Source organism: Lipomyces tetrasporus (assembly GCF_029532465.1).
Source record: "Lipomyces tetrasporus strain NRRL Y-64009 chromosome Unknown POJ06scaffold_4, whole genome shotgun sequence".
Lineage (NCBI taxonomy): Eukaryota > Fungi > Ascomycota > Lipomycetes > Lipomycetales > Lipomycetaceae > Lipomyces > Lipomyces tetrasporus.
The window spans coordinates 1,095,255-1,112,453 of NW_026611599.1; the positions used below are offsets into that span (position 1 = coordinate 1,095,255).

General features: G+C 46.2%; 8 protein-coding genes across 8 annotated transcripts; 3 read left to right on the forward strand and 5 right to left on the reverse strand.

Moving 5' to 3' along the window:
• Nucleotides 1-1,869: 1,869 nt before the first annotated feature.
• POJ06DRAFT_267432 (uncharacterized protein) lies at nucleotides 1,870-5,192 on the reverse strand (the record flags this gene model as incomplete). The annotated part of the gene is made up of 3 exons (XM_056189241.1): nucleotides 1,870-3,062; nucleotides 3,113-3,949; nucleotides 4,004-5,192. The coding sequence occupies 3 exons, from the start codon at nucleotides 5,190-5,192 to the stop codon at nucleotides 1,870-1,872; spliced, it is 3,219 nt and encodes a 1,072-aa protein (XP_056044722.1).
• A 771-nt stretch (nucleotides 5,193-5,963) lies between these two features.
• Nucleotides 5,964-8,665, forward strand: POJ06DRAFT_195491 (ribonucleases P/MRP protein subunit POP1-domain-containing protein; the record flags this gene model as incomplete). Its single annotated transcript, XM_056184994.1, has 7 exons — nucleotides 5,964-6,003; nucleotides 6,060-6,150; nucleotides 6,209-7,148; nucleotides 7,197-7,288; nucleotides 7,347-7,593; nucleotides 7,653-8,408; nucleotides 8,465-8,665. 7 exons carry the CDS (start codon nucleotides 5,964-5,966, stop codon nucleotides 8,663-8,665), a joined length of 2,367 nt encoding a protein of 788 aa, XP_056044723.1.
• POJ06DRAFT_93034 (uncharacterized protein) lies at nucleotides 8,632-9,989 on the reverse strand. The gene is made up of 3 exons (XM_056191767.1): nucleotides 9,056-9,989; nucleotides 8,948-9,005; nucleotides 8,632-8,893 (listed from the first exon to the last, which is right to left on the reverse strand). The coding sequence occupies exons 1-3, from the start codon at nucleotides 9,575-9,577 to the stop codon at nucleotides 8,847-8,849; spliced, it is 627 nt and encodes a 208-aa protein (XP_056044724.1). The 5' UTR covers nucleotides 9,578-9,989; the 3' UTR covers nucleotides 8,632-8,846.
• A 413-nt stretch (nucleotides 9,990-10,402) lies between these two features.
• On the reverse strand, nucleotides 10,403-10,856 carry POJ06DRAFT_267435 (ribosomal protein S30; the record flags this gene model as incomplete). Its single annotated transcript, XM_056189242.1, has 4 exons — nucleotides 10,403-10,470; nucleotides 10,527-10,589; nucleotides 10,713-10,770; nucleotides 10,854-10,856. The coding sequence occupies 4 exons, from the start codon at nucleotides 10,854-10,856 to the stop codon at nucleotides 10,403-10,405; spliced, it is 192 nt and encodes a 63-aa protein (XP_056044725.1).
• A 592-nt stretch (nucleotides 10,857-11,448) lies between these two features.
• On the forward strand, nucleotides 11,449-12,165 carry POJ06DRAFT_267436 (uncharacterized protein; the record flags this gene model as incomplete). Its single annotated transcript, XM_056189243.1, has 1 exon — nucleotides 11,449-12,165. The coding sequence occupies one exon, from the start codon at nucleotides 11,449-11,451 to the stop codon at nucleotides 12,163-12,165; it is 717 nt and encodes a 238-aa protein (XP_056044726.1).
• Nucleotides 12,166-12,338: 173 nt separating this feature from the next.
• POJ06DRAFT_92972 (peptidase M24, structural domain-containing protein) lies at nucleotides 12,339-14,020 on the reverse strand. The gene has a single exon (XM_056191765.1). The coding sequence runs from the start codon at nucleotides 13,937-13,939 to the stop codon at nucleotides 12,512-12,514; it is 1,428 nt and encodes a 475-aa protein (XP_056044727.1). The 5' UTR covers nucleotides 13,940-14,020; the 3' UTR covers nucleotides 12,339-12,511.
• Nucleotides 14,021-14,395: 375 nt separating this feature from the next.
• Nucleotides 14,396-15,954, forward strand: POJ06DRAFT_237418 (uncharacterized protein; the record flags this gene model as incomplete). Its single annotated transcript, XM_056185952.1, has 2 exons — nucleotides 14,396-14,455; nucleotides 14,503-15,954. 2 exons carry the CDS (start codon nucleotides 14,396-14,398, stop codon nucleotides 15,952-15,954), a joined length of 1,512 nt encoding a protein of 503 aa, XP_056044728.1.
• A 40-nt stretch (nucleotides 15,955-15,994) lies between these two features.
• On the reverse strand, nucleotides 15,995-17,086 carry POJ06DRAFT_92969 (AhpD-like protein). Its single transcript, XM_056191764.1, has 2 exons — nucleotides 17,013-17,086; nucleotides 15,995-16,967 (listed from the first exon to the last, which is right to left on the reverse strand). Exon 2 carries the CDS (start codon nucleotides 16,935-16,937, stop codon nucleotides 16,128-16,130), a length of 810 nt encoding a protein of 269 aa, XP_056044729.1. The 5' UTR covers nucleotides 16,938-16,967; nucleotides 17,013-17,086; the 3' UTR covers nucleotides 15,995-16,127.
• Nucleotides 17,087-17,199: the final 113 nt, after the last annotated feature.

Genomic DNA, 17,199 nt, shown 5'->3' on the forward strand with positions numbered 1-17,199 from the left:
CGTCATCTTGTGCCGCGTGTCTAGCTAATATATACGGCAGTGTTGATGATTAGAGATACCTCTTCGCATCCGTTAAGGGCACCTATGTCGTCCAGCGGCCCAATATCTTATTATGAAGACCGCAAGCCACCTCCGCACCTGTTGGGCAGACGATCCAATACCAGTATATACAACCGAGCTGTCGTGGCTGCCTACTAAGCATAGACACTCAACGAACTGTATGCACTGCCCTGCCAAGCGCATGCCGAAGTCGTGGCCCAAGCTGCCGATTTTAGCAGGTCGTAAGCGATCGGCTCATCGTGAGATGTCTCGGACGGCGAGCGGGACCAGTTTGTATACATAAAATCCGTTCGCCGGCCGGCCTGCCAATTATTCCCCCCGCGTCGATTCGTTTCTGACCCGGTATTGCTTTATTGCAAGTCAGCAAGTCGGGGATGAATTAGTTGTTCGCCATCAAATTGGCGTCTATTTGCATGTGAAAAATCTATCATCTTGCAAGCGAAAGCGGACCTAGTCTACTAAAATCCCGCAAATAGTCGCGGCCGAACTTCAAAATATGACAGCCTCATCCCACTAGTTTCGGCCGTTGTTCTTGTCTATTCCCAGCAGTTCTCGGTGAAATTTCCCAGACTGACATCTGAGGAGACTGGAGGTGCGTTTGCATGATCTCGACAGAATCTCAGAATCGTATGCATAGTCTGAGTACTCCTGCTGAAGAATATTCCTGCTGAAGACTTTGCAGCCCGTTGCTTTCGCTTTTCAACTAATTCGTACTACGCAGTAATGATATGTAATTACGAGGCAGAAATTTGCTTCTTAATGGCGTCTGTTAACCTCTCTGTCGATTCTCGTAGTTGTGATGCACATGTGAAATATTATTCCAAAGACATGTCGGAGCCGCACCCACCGGACCTGCGATTAGATACGCTAGAGAGTCTGAACGAGAGCAATGCCATGCCACGTCGGCCTATCCGAAGACATCGCAGTGCGGGACAAACTCTCACCTCGAGACATGATGACCACTCAGACAAAGCAGGCTTGAGAACAAGCGTAAGCGCGATGTGACATTGTCCGCGATAGTTGCGTAATTAGTGTTTTCAAATGAACGATCGCCTTATCTAGTCACGATGATCTTACCAGCCGCAGGGCGCGTCAGGAAGGAATGTCTAATTGCGGGGCGGGCCCATGCCTTTCATAAGACATTTGCACGAGCCGATGCTGTGCGTTGGTCCTCGACGCAGCGAACGTCTATGTCTCGAGCCAAGTCGCACGTGAAGGCTAGTTTTAGTCTAGACTCTGGAGAACTCAGAACTGTCTGCCCTGCCTTGATGCTCAGCACTCGTGCTGTCGCGTCGATACGCGACTATTGGGTCGGTCTAAGTAGGTGAATGCTTGACTACAGTTGGGTAAATAGGTATAAGTTACGTGTATATTACTCGATCCTAAACACAAAGCCAAGATACAACCAACTAATAGCACATGCTCATGTAGAAGTAAAGAATAGCAAACATAAATGAAACCAACCCCTAAACTGCGAGAAAAAAAAAATCATATAGTTATCAAATTATACATAGTCTATAACCCAAGGAGAATACAATGAAAAGCACTCAGTACATGATCCCAGATCCCTACGATGTTGCATTCAACTTGTAACCACACCAAACAACTGTAACAATTAGTCAAAAAAGTATTAATGTAGTACCACCTCTTCTAAAACCAAAAGCTGTCATATGGATCAATAAAAGCAGAGATAGTTGTAAGGAAATAACACCACTTAAAACTAAAATAAAGTCATCCATACACCCACATTGTACAAAACAAAGGCAAATTTTAGGAACCAGTAAAGACTAACAAAAGCATCCAATTATCTTATACATCCACGACTGCGACGTTGACTTGGGCCTCGACTTCAGTCTCGTTGAAGTAAATGTAGTCCTCGTCGAATAGATCAAGCTCCTTCCACACCTCGACTAATCCGTTGCCGCTCTTCGTGATAGCGGCCCACGATGGTCGATACATGTCTAATTCATCTAGGGCGGGAATCTTGCCTTCTTTCCACTCCGCCCACTGACAGCCGACGTACACCTTCAAATAATCCATCTCGGATTGCGTAGCGTCTGTGATATCTTCCTTCTCCGTCCACATAAGGGATACTATGAACGGAGAGTACCAGTCCAGCTTAAACATCGAAATCTTGTCGATACCTCCATCCCACGTCAATGGCTCCGCAAAGGTGTAGTTAGTGTAATTAGTTGTCACACTGACACTCGTAACTACATATTTGCCGAATGAAAGTTCCTGCGCCGTGAATTCATCGGTCTCGTTGTATTTGGTCGAGTTCTCATACGGCCCAAAGCCTGTGAACTCAAAGGAATCAAATGGCGGTGTAAATTGCATGACACATGATCGACTGTTGTTCACGAAGATCTTGATCGTTGCGTTGTAGTACGTACCCTTGTCACCGACATCCTCCTCAGCGATATCAACCAAATCTCGCTTCTCGACAAAAACATCGGTGCTAAACCACGGTCGATCAGTCAAATCAGCGAGAACAGTACCGCTCGGTTCAGAGGTAGCTGTAGCAGTTGCAGTGTAGGTGGAGTATGTAGCACTGCTAGTATAAGTGCCGTCGTCGGTGAAGTTGTACGTCGAATTGTACATCGTCACGTTTAGCCAGTCGTATGGATATCCGTAGGTAACATTGGGATAAAGACCGGGGTACTGGCACTTCTGAACATTGCCTGCAATAGTGTCCTTGCAATAGACGTTGTACTCAGAGTAGTTCTTAACGGACGGCAGATCCTCGACGATGTTGTACACGTACGGCTTGAGACCAGTTACCGTAACAACCGCGCCGGCATCCAAGTTATCTAAGTCCACCTGTTGAACAAACGACACCTTCAACGGCTTCTCTGATGAGAATGGGAATACGAAGCAGGACGCTATGAAAGTACCAGTGAAAGCCAATAAGAGAACGAACGGAACGACGAAGTGGATCTTGTGCATAAACGGCAGGATTGGATACATCAAGATAATGATGAACACGAATAAGCTCAAGTAAACTGATGCCGTCAGCATAGCTCTTCCACTACAGGCGCTATCAATTACATACCGTTATAGATCGCTGGACCACCTTCCTGTAATGTCTGCTGGACGGCCGCCAAAGCCAAGAAACCAATCTGCGAAGTGAGAAAAACGGAAAATGGAACCAGAATCAAGAATTCAAATAACCAAACATAATCTCCACGCATCTCCAATTTCTTGGTAAAACTGAGATTCTGCTCACTAGCAGTCTCTCCCAGTAATGGCGCGTCCTCGGAATCCTCATCATCGTCGTGCTCACTCTGGGGAGAAATATGATCAATCTCATCATTGTGAGCGTTCATATAATGCTGCTCTGATCCGATAACCTCAGCGCGAGCCATGAAGTACATAGGCGCAGCAGGTTCGAAATACAGGGCAATAATATCCATCAATAATGCCAAAGAAACACTAATAAAATTGAACGTAACCCAATAAAGGCCTGTTCCAGACATGCGGTTCTCCTCAACGTTGGCATACACGAGAACAATCCACCAAAGAAAATATAGCTCAAGCAAAATCTTAAACTTCTGATGTCTCACTGGTTTGACACGGTTAGCCGCAGCGAGGAAGAAGAAATTCAGAACGAAATACAGCGAAGCAAGCGCAATGAATGGCAAGCCGACATGGCTGTAGAAAATGAGACCGTTCGCATATCTGAGACCGACAAGAACGCCAAACAGGATAGCGGTTGAAATGATAATCGAGAGCGGGAATCGACCCCAACCACGTCGGCCAAGATTAAGTTTGCGAGATTTGGCGAGTCCGAAAAGAAGCAAAAACAATATGATCGGCGTCACGACTAACATCACGGTGTCAACGATAAAGAAAGTCTGAACTGGCGCGACGAAGAGCGCGGAACCAAGCACTGTTACAAGTAAGTAAAATTAAACTACCTCATGCTGAACCTAAAAGTACGCACAATCGAAGAAAACAGCCTTGCTCTTGGACGAGTTGTCAATATCTGGATCCTCGGCCATAGAGTCAACAGTTGCGAGAGATGTCGTGAGCATGTGCTCAACGCTGCCGCGTGTAGTTCCCTGAATACTGTCGCCCTTTGTGTGATAAACCGAACGAGGAGTATAGAATGCGACATCCATTCCACGAAGTCCATGATCCTCATAAGCGCGATAATCAGTCTCAGACCTAATAACGCCATGTTCAAAACCCTCCTGGAGTAGCGAGTTTGCATGTGGCGTGCTAGCAGCAGAATAGTGATCGGCAACACCATAATCGGTAGCGCGGAAAAGTACGGCACGACCACCAGCACCAGTGCCCTCAAGATTATAGAACGTCGATGGAAGCTCTGACCACGGGTGAAAGAAAAAAGCTTCTGCGCCGTACAAGCCAAATTCCTCTGCGTTGTTGAAGTTGAAAATAATTGTACGCAAGGGAGCCTCTTCGGCGTACGCATAGTGCTCGACAAGTGCCAACAAAGTAACAATACCAGTTCCATCATCGGTCGTACCATAGGTTGTCGAAACACTGTCAAAATGAGCAGACACAAGAACAGCTGATAGTGATGGATCACGACCATTGACTTTAACCAAAACATTGTTGGATTCATAATAAATAATCTTTCCAGATGGTGCCGAGGCGTTCCACAAGTCACTCTGTCTGAATGTAACATTACGACCATAGTCATTGTCGACTTCGATACGACCAGACTGGGACTTGTAGTAAATCTCATACGTCCGATTAACTATGTAATCGTGCACATAATCGTTCGCGTGAGAATTGTAGGGGTGAATATTTTCTGAAATTACCTGCAAATCGTACCACGCAGTTTCGACATCTGGTGAGTATGAACCAGGAGCGGCGGAAATAGCAGCTGGTGATGATGTTTGCGGGTTCGCGAACTGGATGACGTAGGTGGTGATAAGAAGGGAAGCATATGTCGACACGGCGAGGACTGTAACAGGGAAGACATTAAAGCCGAATAAGGATATCGCGAATCGTCTCAACGACGCCGGCGACCACCATCGACGGCGTTTTGACTGTGAGAAAGCAGAGGCATGATCTTCTTGTCGGCGTTGCCAGAAACGAAATGGCTTGTGCACGAATGACGAAGCAGATGATATCGATGGTGGTGAGGTCGCTCTGGCAGGCATCGTGTTTTCTGCGGCGGCGGGCGTCGCGCGGTGCGGGCCGTTAGTGTTTCTCAAGAGACGACTGTTGGTGCTCTGACGCGAAGACTGTGAGTGTTTATGCTAGCCTCTGACCGGCGATGAGATGCGAAAATGGGAGAGCCAGGAACCAAAATTCGTGCAAACAAGCGTGAAATCCGCCTGACCGTCGTGGGTGATCGCGATGGGTGAGCGGAGTATCAGCAAGCAGCCCAGGAACTGCCTCAACTTTGCACATGCGCTATGTTGGGCCCGGTTATGGTTTAGTGCCGCCACAAATCTACGCTGTTCTAACTGTTTCCAGACTAGCATGCAACATGGCCTAACTGTATCAAGGCTGGCCCCCTGCACGTCCCGATAAGCCACCACCTCTGATTGGCTAGTCTCCTAATGCTGTCCATTCCTCTTTGGTTGACAGGTCACTCAGATCACAAGGACCGTTTGATAGTCGTGACTACGAGATCACGAGTACAGCCGGGTCACTGCAAGCAGGGTAACACAATTTGACGCGTTAACCATTATGGGTGGACGATGAGAAGAGACTGAATGTGGTTTCAAACGGTGTAATATATCTATCGCAGTTGCATGATCTAATTGCAGATTACCATTTAACTTTGTCACACTCGGTTAGGGAGCATAATGCTGCCGAAAGCGCAAGCTAGATCATCGGAATCGACCACCTTGCCCGGATCGGGCAATAAGAGAACTGCAGACGATGGCAATGATGAACGAGACGCGTTTAAGCGTGTGAAGGTGATGAATGCGAGAACTATATTATCACAGCCATCCGATTCAAGTACGTATGGTCCTGTGAACGAAATCTTATTCACCATGCTCAATAAATATGGATAGGTCTGAAGAACGGGCACCTTGATGTCGGAGCATTTGTTTCCTCTAGGAAGTTCGAAATTCAGCAATTGTCTGCTTCCATGCGCAAGTCGAGGTATGAGTGTATAGTATTTTAATACGAAATACTTATCACCTAATTCCGCGTGCGGTAGGGCATTACAGAAGCAGCAGACGTTTCAAGCTGTTCCAAGGTCATTGAGACGTCGAGCCGCGAGTCACCACATACGATTCCTACCCCCCAGATTTCGTGATCGAGCTCAGCAAGAATACAAGGAGAGCGGAATCCCAATAGCACCCAAGAAACGACAGCGTATAACGCGTTTGCATCTCCGTCGGGATACAGCCTTAAAACTACGATATTTCGCGCGGCAGCGGAAGGCATACCACTATAATCGCAGGAGAAGCAAATATCCCGTTGGTATCAATGAGCTGGCCACTAAGGTGATTATGGAACGCAAATTTAAGAGGAGACAAAAGGACAAGACGTGGCTACCTACACATCTGTGGCATGCAAAACGTGCCCACATGGTCAAGAAATGGGGATATGTTATACCGTCTCACCCTAATGAGAAATGCTTTCGTCCAACTCATCGTGCAAGCCAAAATGGAAGTGGCATAGTTTTCGACACAAGTTATCATGCAACAATGATATTGCAAGGAAGACATGACAGCGTGGTCAATATCGTCCATATAATATCCAAAGGCAAAGCTTGTGGAAAATCGCACTTATTGGGAGTCCGAGCATTTGAAGGGCCTATATATGGTATTTGCACAGAACCTGGTAAGAGCGACTCGATACAATGTGCTATCGGCGAAGTTATCATATATTTTGAGCCTACACCGAACCTGGATATGGAGAACGAAAATAGAAGAGCTCTCATTCGAACTCATCCCGCTATATTTGAAGATACGTGGAAGATTCTTTTGTCACTGGTGAAGATGACCAGGGAACAGGAACTGAATCCGGATCCCGGCATAGAGGTTCAAGATTGCCGATTTGCGATTGGCTCAATTGACATATTTGGACCAAAGTCACTTAAAGTTATTGGACACAATCTCCGTTTACATTTGGACAATGATTCTACAATTCATGTGAGCTCACGTGCGTTCGTGAACGAGGGAATACTGACAGGCGCACAGGAAGCGTGGAGCGCAGCAACTGCAGCAGGAGATCCAAAGCAAATTCCGTTAGGGGCAGTTTTTCCTCTTAAGTATTTCGATCCAAGGACAATGTATGCTCATCTAATACCTGATTAATTTTGTCCTAGGTGACTGACGCGACTGGAATAGATCAGCGCCATCGCGTGATCGCAAGCTCACGTCGTGGGAGCACCGTGACGTGTCCCAGCAAACTCTTATCAGTATGAAACTTAACGGGATTTCTCAACATCTAGGAAGAAGTACACGGTCTCCTTTGTTTACGAGTGAGGGCCGCAGCATTCGCGTCGAGCACGCAAAAATTGCTCATGGGCGTCTGAAGCAACGCCGGGCCGCGAGTTCTAGGGCCGTGGATGCTGCCAGTGGCTCTCAAATTCATGTATGACAGGTCGATATTGTGAAATTTGTTCCTGCTTGATTGTTAACATATATATGTAGCTGAAGAAAGAATCATTGGTTTTTAACGACGATGTGGCAATTCCTGCGATAATGATCCGACGTGCAAATGGAGGAATATCACTTCTCCTCCCATGGCAATGGATAGCCATATTTTTCAAAAAGTTGGTCATTCCTGCCTACACAATGTATGGCGGGTTACAGCAGTATCATCAAATTTTGTCCGAACGGATGCTTCCTTACTTCCCGGACGACTTTCCTGGCACATCGGCGGGTCAGGCTGAAGAGAAAGAAAAGACGACTCTACACGAGAAGGAGTGGAAGAATAGGCCTAGAAGCAAGAAAACCATTTATGATAACGTGGATCTTGGGAATGGTGAAAAGAAAGGGGAAGTTGGAAATCCATTTAGCTGTGACTGGCAATTTCTGCTGCATTCAGACGCAAAAGACTTGTATGATCCGTCGAAGGAACCATTAATGCACCAGTCTCATGTAACCATGCCCTATTCTGGATCAACTACCGAGAATGTTCCTGTTGGGTCATTGAAGCCTTCGGCGTCGACCGTGTCGACAGCGAGCCAACCATGGATGATTACCAATTTATCCAGACTTCTATCTGAGAGAAATAAGTTGCGAAAGGAGCTAGTTCTCTCGACAGCGCTATTTACAGCCCAGGTCATCATGATTGGTAGGGGAGTGCCGTGTCCGAGAGCCCGTGTTTATGGCATTCCTGTCAAGGAAAGAAGTAAATGGATGAGGCTAAAACAGAATCGTAAGATTGTGCCGGAATCATCTGAAGTATGTTAATGTCCATTTTGGCGACGAGTTGCTGATCAGTTCTAATGTTGTCTTAGTATCCAGTGTGCCCCAAGCGTGGTTTCCTGATCGGATTCGTAACCACTGGTGGGTTTAATTTGAAAGAGGGCAAAGGCAGTGGAATGGCAAGTCTCTCATGGGCAAAGGTGGAACAGAACGGGGGTTTTAATTACCGATACTGCATAGTGAGAGATGTTGGAGAGAGGATTGGCCGGCTGGCATTGTACAAGCCTCTGTAACTGCAGCTCGCACGACGATATTTGCATATTGGATATACCGGATGCATTGATTTACTTGCGTTTCCCATATTAGTGCATAATATCCAAAATAAACCGATTTCCCGAGCTAACAACGGATGTGCACACCGCGAATTTGAAATCAAGATGCCGCTCCCTTATTTCACCGATTGCATAGATATTGCTATTTTGCATGAACGTCATGGATAACTGCTAATATAAATCGAGGATCTACGCACGGCAATGTCAGTTGTGAATTACTTTGTTAGACGGAAAGTCACGTACCAGGCACAATCATTAACTCGTGCTCCTTGGTTCGTAGTCGTAGGAGCTTCAAATCATCCTACCAACCTGTTAGTACCGTAAATAGTTGTGCACGGAAGAGCCACCTACGTCTTCTTCAAAGAACTGGCCAACCACTTCATCAGCAGTTTTCACAAACTGTACGCAAATAGTAGCATATTTAGCTACTAGATCACTGTCACCTTCTTCCTCGCCTTCATTTCCCTCAGCTTTAATTGACCCTTCGACACTTGATTCCCCACTCCTAGTCCTGTTCTTTCCTAATATAACGCCACCACCGTCCGTATCAATCATAGATGAGCGAATAATTCCACCTTTTTCCACGTCTATCACAATTACGCCCCGAACGGCATGCTTGGCGCTGATCCGTGCTACAATCGCGTCTATTTCATGATCTGCCGGTAATTCGCCCGGAATTGTGCCGTTTCTAGTGTCAGACAGTCGGCGCACGCGCTGTAGGAACAGACTGTCATGTATGTTTCGTGGATTATTTGACGAGGATGGCGGTAGCACGTCGGGTGGCCCGGTTGGTGACTCGGTTCTGGACCGCGTTGGAGAGTAAGATGATGTCGCGCTGGACGTTATTGCTGCCGTATGTATTATTGGCGCCATAGTATACCAAACTAGTCTTAGACTTTATGTGGTCCAGACGCTTAAGTGAAGAGCTCAATATTAATAACAGTGGTAACTTGACCTGAAGATTGTTCCAATATGCGATTTTGGTCAATTATCAGGGGTCGTTGCGGCGCGCTCGATCTGAGCACATATTCCCAACTTAACAGACCAAAATGGCTCTCACCAGACGTGTATCTCCTCATGGTCCCAGATGCTACGACTGTACCTAATTTCAAGTTGATAGCTTCGATATAAAGCTAGGCCTCCAACAGATCTCCGTCTGTATAGAGCGCAATCGATATTTTAGCAAGCCGCGATTTGCCCGGTTACACCACCGTGTGATCGATGATCTGTCGATGCAGCACTTCTCTGGCTTAAATTAAACCGCATCACAGTTGCCACAGGATGCATTTGCGTATATCAATATGCACAGAATGGGACAGATTAAAAATACTTTTCACTGTGACACTACATTACGTTGCACCTATCACTGGTGACCCAGCGGGATAGCAATTCCGATTCAATCGATCATGGGCGGCAAGTTATGAACAGCGGATCCGTCGTAATCGATACTTGAGTCGTACGAATTTATATAGAATGAAACGGATATAGCCTTACGATAGCGCTTAGAGTGTTTTATAGCACATGGAAAAAGGCTTATTTCACATGATAAGTTAATCGTCGGTTTTGCTATATTACATTATAACCAAGTCTCAATCCATCTGTAATACATCTCGCCCTTCCTATCGTATCCGAAGTATGTCGAACGTGATGTGTATGATTCGACGCGATTGTCGGATGCAGTGAGCACTAGCAAGATATTTAAGTCGAGGTAGGAGCGGGGTTCATCTTTCGTCGACCGCCGGTGAGGGTGACGTTAACGAAACGTCCTGCAGGGTATATTAGAATCGTCCCACTTTCACAATTTAACTAATACTTCACGTACTGTTGTAAAGAATGCGCTTCTTCGCCCGTCCCTTGGGAACCTTCTTCTTCTCCTGCTTCTCCACTATCGAATGCGTCAGTTATCCCCCTTATAGTCAATAATCAACGTGTCCGCCATATTTCAATTCTTTTCGTCTTTTGCACACTTCATCTAATCTCTATGGCCACTCATATCAAAACTAATTACCCTTGGGAGTCTGCGACTTGACTTTACCGGCACGAGCGAGAGAACCGTGAACTTTCCCCTGTTGCAACGACCATATTAGCGCCCTTCCATTTATTCAGAACGGCTGAACTTCATCGATCAGTAATTCCGAAAGTAACATACCATTTTAATTAACTATCGAAGTTTTTGTGGAGGTATATGATAGATGGGAGTAAATCTGGGTCGAACTATGGTTCACAGTGGCGTGCTGCTACCCAAGGTTCAAAAGCGGCACTAAGTTTGGGCGGGAAGGCGTGACTGCTTTAAGGGATTTGGCCGCAAGTGTAGGGTTATCAGTACGCAAATGTACATTTCGGAGAACAAAACCCTCGAGTTATACACGCATATCAAACCCTAATCACACACACGCCCAATACTATGATTCGAATATTCGCTAAGGGAACTACATTCATATATCTAGCAAAGCATTTCAATGGCGTCTATCGTTGTAAAAGTGAAAGTTATCTGCTACTTTGTAGACCAAAGTTAAGTCCTCAACTTACGTGCTATGCAAAGCGATTGATAAAGTAGTGCTTTGACCTTAACACGGGCGCTGCGTCGCGTGTCGGCAGTCAGTAGAAATGGGTGGGCCTGGACAGGCACCACACTCTGGTAAACTGCGTCACAGCTTGCCAGCCTGAAGATTGGATCCGCCGGGCTCATATATTGTGCCGATTAGAGTACTTCAATATTTGGTTCTCAAGACGGAGTGGCAGCGATGCCGTACACTACGGTTACAACGATTTCGGATGATTTTTCAGACGGAGAGTTTCTCGAATATACGGGAAGTGAGTCTCGACCAGCGTCGCCGTCCATTTTATCAGCATCAATGAGTGATGTCGATCACAACGACAAGGACAACAACTATGAAAAGGATGAGGATCACGCTGTCAGTGTTTCCAATGGATATTTTTATTCCCCGACAGTCTTGGCGCAGAGTTTCGTAAGCTCAGGTATTCATGAGCAGGTTGTCCACCAATGCGGATTTCACATGAAATTGACAAAGCCAGAAGCAGCCTTATTGTACGCGTTCGCAGCATATTTCTGTCTCAACGGTCCTGTTGGTTTCAGGAATAAGATCCACCTTAAATTTGAATGCAAGGAGCCGTTGAATTTTCAGTACGACAGAGAGGTCTCGATGCGGGAAGTTTTTGGTATGCGAATCACTCACCTTGCGTTCGCCCAATATGTGTCAGCTGTGAAAAATTCCTTGCCTAAAGGGATTGCATGTCCTATGACGCAAAAGTACGGCGAATATTTTCCGAATTTCGCATTTATGCGTACTCATCTTGCCACTGCTTCATCTGTCGTTGAAAATGTTCAGTGTCATCGTAAGACAACCACTCGAGACCGAATTGCGGTAGCAAGCTCGAAGTCATCAACGGCTGACTATAAGTCGCCTGCAGATGTTGACCTGTCAGAGATAGTTTTGTGATATTTTCGATTTATTGGTTGCACATTTGGACTCGTTTTTGATCGGTGCTGTGATACATTTCTATAGGATGGTGTTGCTGGTGTATATTGGGTATGGGAACCGCAAAAGGTAGGGATTTGACTTTTGCTGTTAGTGTGTTACGGGTTTTGAATGGTTAACTTAATGTCGGTTCTCCTACATTATCTCACAATTTTTACGCCGACGATTTTGTCAGTTGCCGCTCGGCTACTTATATAATAATTGTTACTGATCAAAATCTATGTGAACAATGGTGTCGCAAGTAATGATCCCAAGTCATACAATATAGTATCTTACCACCTTAGCAGCTGATGCGTACAACAAATGTTCAAGAAGCGCTTAATGTTTTCTTGATAATAGCTGAAAGAACATCTGGATCCTTCGGTACCTTCGTAAAATTCTCATGACCAATCAGAGTAACTAGCACATCATCCTCAATCCGTATACCTCCCACGTCCCAGTACTTGTCCAAAACTTCGGTGTCAATAAACTTTCCCCCATTCCCTAGACCATCGTCGCCCCGAAGACAAGGATTAATCAAAAACGGTGAGAAATAGATCCCGGGCTCGACAGTCACGACCATACCGGGCTCCAAGTTGCGCCTAATACGAAGATACCTGAACATCGGGTCCGGATCACTATAGTTTGCCCTACCACCAGTATCATGCGTATCCATGCCAAGCATATGGCCAAGGCCATGCGGGAAAAACGCAGAGGATACCCGTGACTCAAGAATTTCTTCCTCCGAACCACCCTTGAAAATCCCCAACTTCAAAAATCCCTTGACAAGAATTTTGTGTGCAAGTAAGTGCAACTCTTCCCACGACGCCCCTGGAGCCACAAGCTTCTCGCACGACGTCTGCATATCTAGTACAAGGTCGTAAATCTCCCGAGCTTCCATCGTCCATTCACCATTGATAGGATATGTTCGCGTGACGTCAGAGGCATAATTCTTCCACTCGGCGCCAGCATCAATCAATATCAACTGTCTACCGGCAAGATCTTCGTCGTTCTTGACGTAATGCAATGTCGAGCACGAGTGGCCCGAGCAACATATGGGATCATATGACTGGTTCTTGGAGCCCGCACGTAAGGAGTGGTACACGAACTCGGCATGAATATGCGTCTCATTTGTATGGATGTTCATAGTAGACATGACCTTTAAATGCGCGTTATCAGAAATTGCGGCGGCTTGTCGCATTAGTCCAAGCTCGTATTCATCCTTTATCATTCTTGACTCCTCTAGCGCCTCTAACACATGCGAATCAGCTTCTGCGACTGCTTTCACAATATTTGGCAACTCCCCAAGAACTTGGGCATGGTCCGAACCAATGAGCTGCTCGACGGTGAAGACTGTCCGCTTGCCATATAGCAATGCAAGGTCGTTCGCTAATTTATTGCTGTATCGCACATCATCCACGTCAAACTGACTTTTGGCTTCGTCAACTGAAATCGGCCGACCGCTCCACATGACTTCGTCAGCATCAACCGGCGGAAGGTATAAGACTAGTGTCTGACGGCTCGTATCGTAAGTGACATATGAGTCGGGGAGATCGCATCCAGATAAGTAGTAAAAATTTCTGTTTTGTCTGAATGGCTGAGTCTGGTCGCAGAACGGCCATTTGACGGTGCGTGGTGAAGCTAGAAGCAACACAGGTGCTTCCGCCGTGTTGCAGAAGTGTTCCGGTGCCAGTTCACGCCATCGCTGATTGACACGGAGTGCGTGTCTCTTCGCTTGATACTTTTCAATTGCCATTGCTTCTCTATCGTGTAGAATCAGGGTTGATCTTGTATCCGGCTGCGTTCGTGGTTCGGATCGTCAAGGATTGGTCGACGGTGACGTACGCCGCAAGGTTACAGGCAGATTAAGTTATCGGCAAATCTAGGGCCAACATGACTGCATCCTACAACATCGCCGATGACAAAATATAAAATTATGTACCATTCGGAGGTTGGTAAGAGCCAGCCGACAGAATGACAAGTACTAGTAGGAGTGCTGATAGATCGTATCCCAATGCTCCTGTAAGCACTTCTGCTGGAATCGCTGTCGATACGAAATGCCCAAGTAGTTCACAAACTGACCGGGTATTCACCAACACACCTGTTGCACTTTCATCCACACTGCGACTGCTGTCTTTCCGCTTGAACTAATAGTGCACTGCAGAACTACACAATTTAGTGACAGTGCACTAGTTGTTATATTCTAGTTGTCATGTCCATAACTTCTGTTCTGAACTTCCTGAGTACTGCACTCGGCACTGCTGGGCCAGAGGTACTATCAGCATTCTATCACTGTCTGCATTGTCTAATGACGCCTAGATACCAGAACTTGGCATTACGCAAGAGAGTATTTTTGCCGCTGGCCCTCCATCCCCAATATACGATGGGATCTTCGAAAAGTCGTTTGATGGACGTCTGCCGCCTTTAGCGGCGCGGTCTCCAAGCCCGTCACCCACTGCTTCACTTTTAGAACATACACCAGTATTGTCATATTTACCAATTCGATCGGATGTATCGCCGTTGTCATCTAAGCTCCCTCGAACTCGCCATCAGTACAAAGAACTCAGAGAAGGACATATCGTCTCGCCATCTCGTCCACGGCGCTCAAAATTGCCCGTTGCAAAGACTCTGTTTGAGGGGTTGCGTTTCTCTAATGGCGACCGGCGGCTTACACAACTACAACCGAATCAAGCTCATGTCACCTTTGGCACAGTATCTATGAAATCGAATACATCAGTTCCAAGGCAGAAAGCAGTGGAGAGTATAGAAATGGAAGAACTGAAGCCTGTGCTAGTTAATTCCCATGAGTATTCGTCTGAATCAATACCCGCTGTCGAACCGTCACAATCCCAGATGGGTAAATGTGGGTCACGTATACTTCAGATGCCGAGACAAAGAGGATCCACGGCGGCGAAAACAGGCACACTACGGAGAATCGAAAGTTCTGTGTTTGAAGAACTCGAAAACGTGTCAAGGGCAAATGATTTGGAAGGCCACGGGATTGATGTTGTCTCAGAGACCGAGAATGACGTTGGGAAGAAGATAGTGGTGACAGCATTTGATACCATGGGACTTTTCGGAAAGATTTATGACAGTAGCTCAGATGAGGAGGAATCAGAGCTAAGATTGAAAGCCGAAGTGATATTTAATAATGAGACAATGGCTGCAGGGAGAGCAAAATCGCAAGAGCAGTGGTTGCCTATACATTCCCGGGAAGCGATAGAGGGGTTAAATAGCACACGTGTCAGATCTCGATTAACTATTTCCCGTATAGAGAATCGAGATGATGACCAGGAGAACGCCAATACTCCGGTCATTGGTGAAGTGAGTGAAAGTACTGTAAAAATGCACCCGCTTTTATCGACAGGGGCGATGCAGGCTCCAGTTCACTTGGATCAGCTTGAGCCTGACATATTCGAGAATGAAATGATAGGGCTTTCAGCGGCTACCAACCGTGATGACAAGAGGAAGCGAAATCCGCTTTTCAAATTCAAGAGAAAACCTCTTGCACCAATTGAAAACGACTCTGTCAATATACGGACACCTGCAAGCTTGAAATCCCAGAACGGACTCAGTTTTCAAAAATGGAAACTGCGAGCCCGTGAACCTCCGAGAAGAGTTATGGCATCAATTGAGAGGCGACTTAATATATTTGCCAAGATATTCAGGACAAGAAATTTTCACCATGATAAGGAGCCGCCAATTTATCCGTTATTTGAAGACAGTTTCGACGACTTCATATCACGTACTGAATTTTTTAGGTCAGGCTAATTTCCATTTGACAGATTAATTAATGCCAACGGGACTAACGTTTCTTGTATGTTTTATGCCCGGGGGCCTGGGCAATGCGTGGCTAGAGTGCTAATCATTAAATTATTGTCCACTTCACTTCACAGTTCAATATAACGTTCTACAACAACATGCAGTGTAACATACATAGGCACCTATGATAGACTGGCGACTTCGCCTTTCCACGATATTCCACATAGTCGACATATTCTCATCGAAAGGTTGCGTACACTCGTAATTTCTTCCTTGGTAGCGCCATTGTTCAGACATCCCTTTAAATGCCCTTTTAACTGAGGGTTCACATCCTGTGGAATTAGACACGCTATAACTACAAATGACGTCTCCTTTGCCGATAGCACTCCAGTGTACGATAACAGCGGCGAATACACATGCTGAATAGCATAATGCGCGAGATCGGGATATGCTGCACTCATTTGTGACAGCACTCTCCGGGACACCTTCCCATAGACTTGATTCCAAAACTCTGTTCCCCGTTGGACTTCCTCGTGGTTTGGTAACTCTGGCCGAATCAGCCTGTCTTCCCGGAATTCGTGAGGCGTCGCATTTCGTAGTCGAATCAATGAGTTAATGCTCTTGGGTAATCCATAAAGTGCTGCAGATTTGAGCAAAGCCTCCCGCGTTTTTTGTGCAATGATTCGTACAATATCTGGGTCTGCGCTCGAACAGTCAACCAGTAAAACTTCATCTTCAGATCCAAAGCTAGCTGCAGATCCAATAGGTGAAGCTGGTTGCGATAAACTCGATGGAGTCCCCTGAACTGAAGTTGTTTGAGGTGTGGTTGAGGTACGCGCCGCGTCATGCTCTATGGCGTAGCGGAATATCACAGGAATTTCCTCGGGGCGGTTGCAGGCACTGCATGTTGCGGCGGCGATATAATACCACGAACTGGCTAACTGTGGAGTAGATCGGAGCGATGCTAAGATAGATGGCGTTAGGACTGACATGGTTCACTCGGAAGACAATTGTGCCCAACTCTACATTGATGAGACTAGTATTTATAGCACTTGATTCCTATTTACCAGTCGGCATGTTTGATGCGTTATAGATGGTCTAGTAATATGTTAAACTGATGATCGCATGGGAAATTGAATGTGGTATGCGCGGCGTTCCTAGCAGATCTCATGCTTGGTCGTCATTGCTGGTTTAGCGCGGTCATACAAATCTCACAGAGACTAAATAACCCAGAATGAAAGTTACATGTTAAAT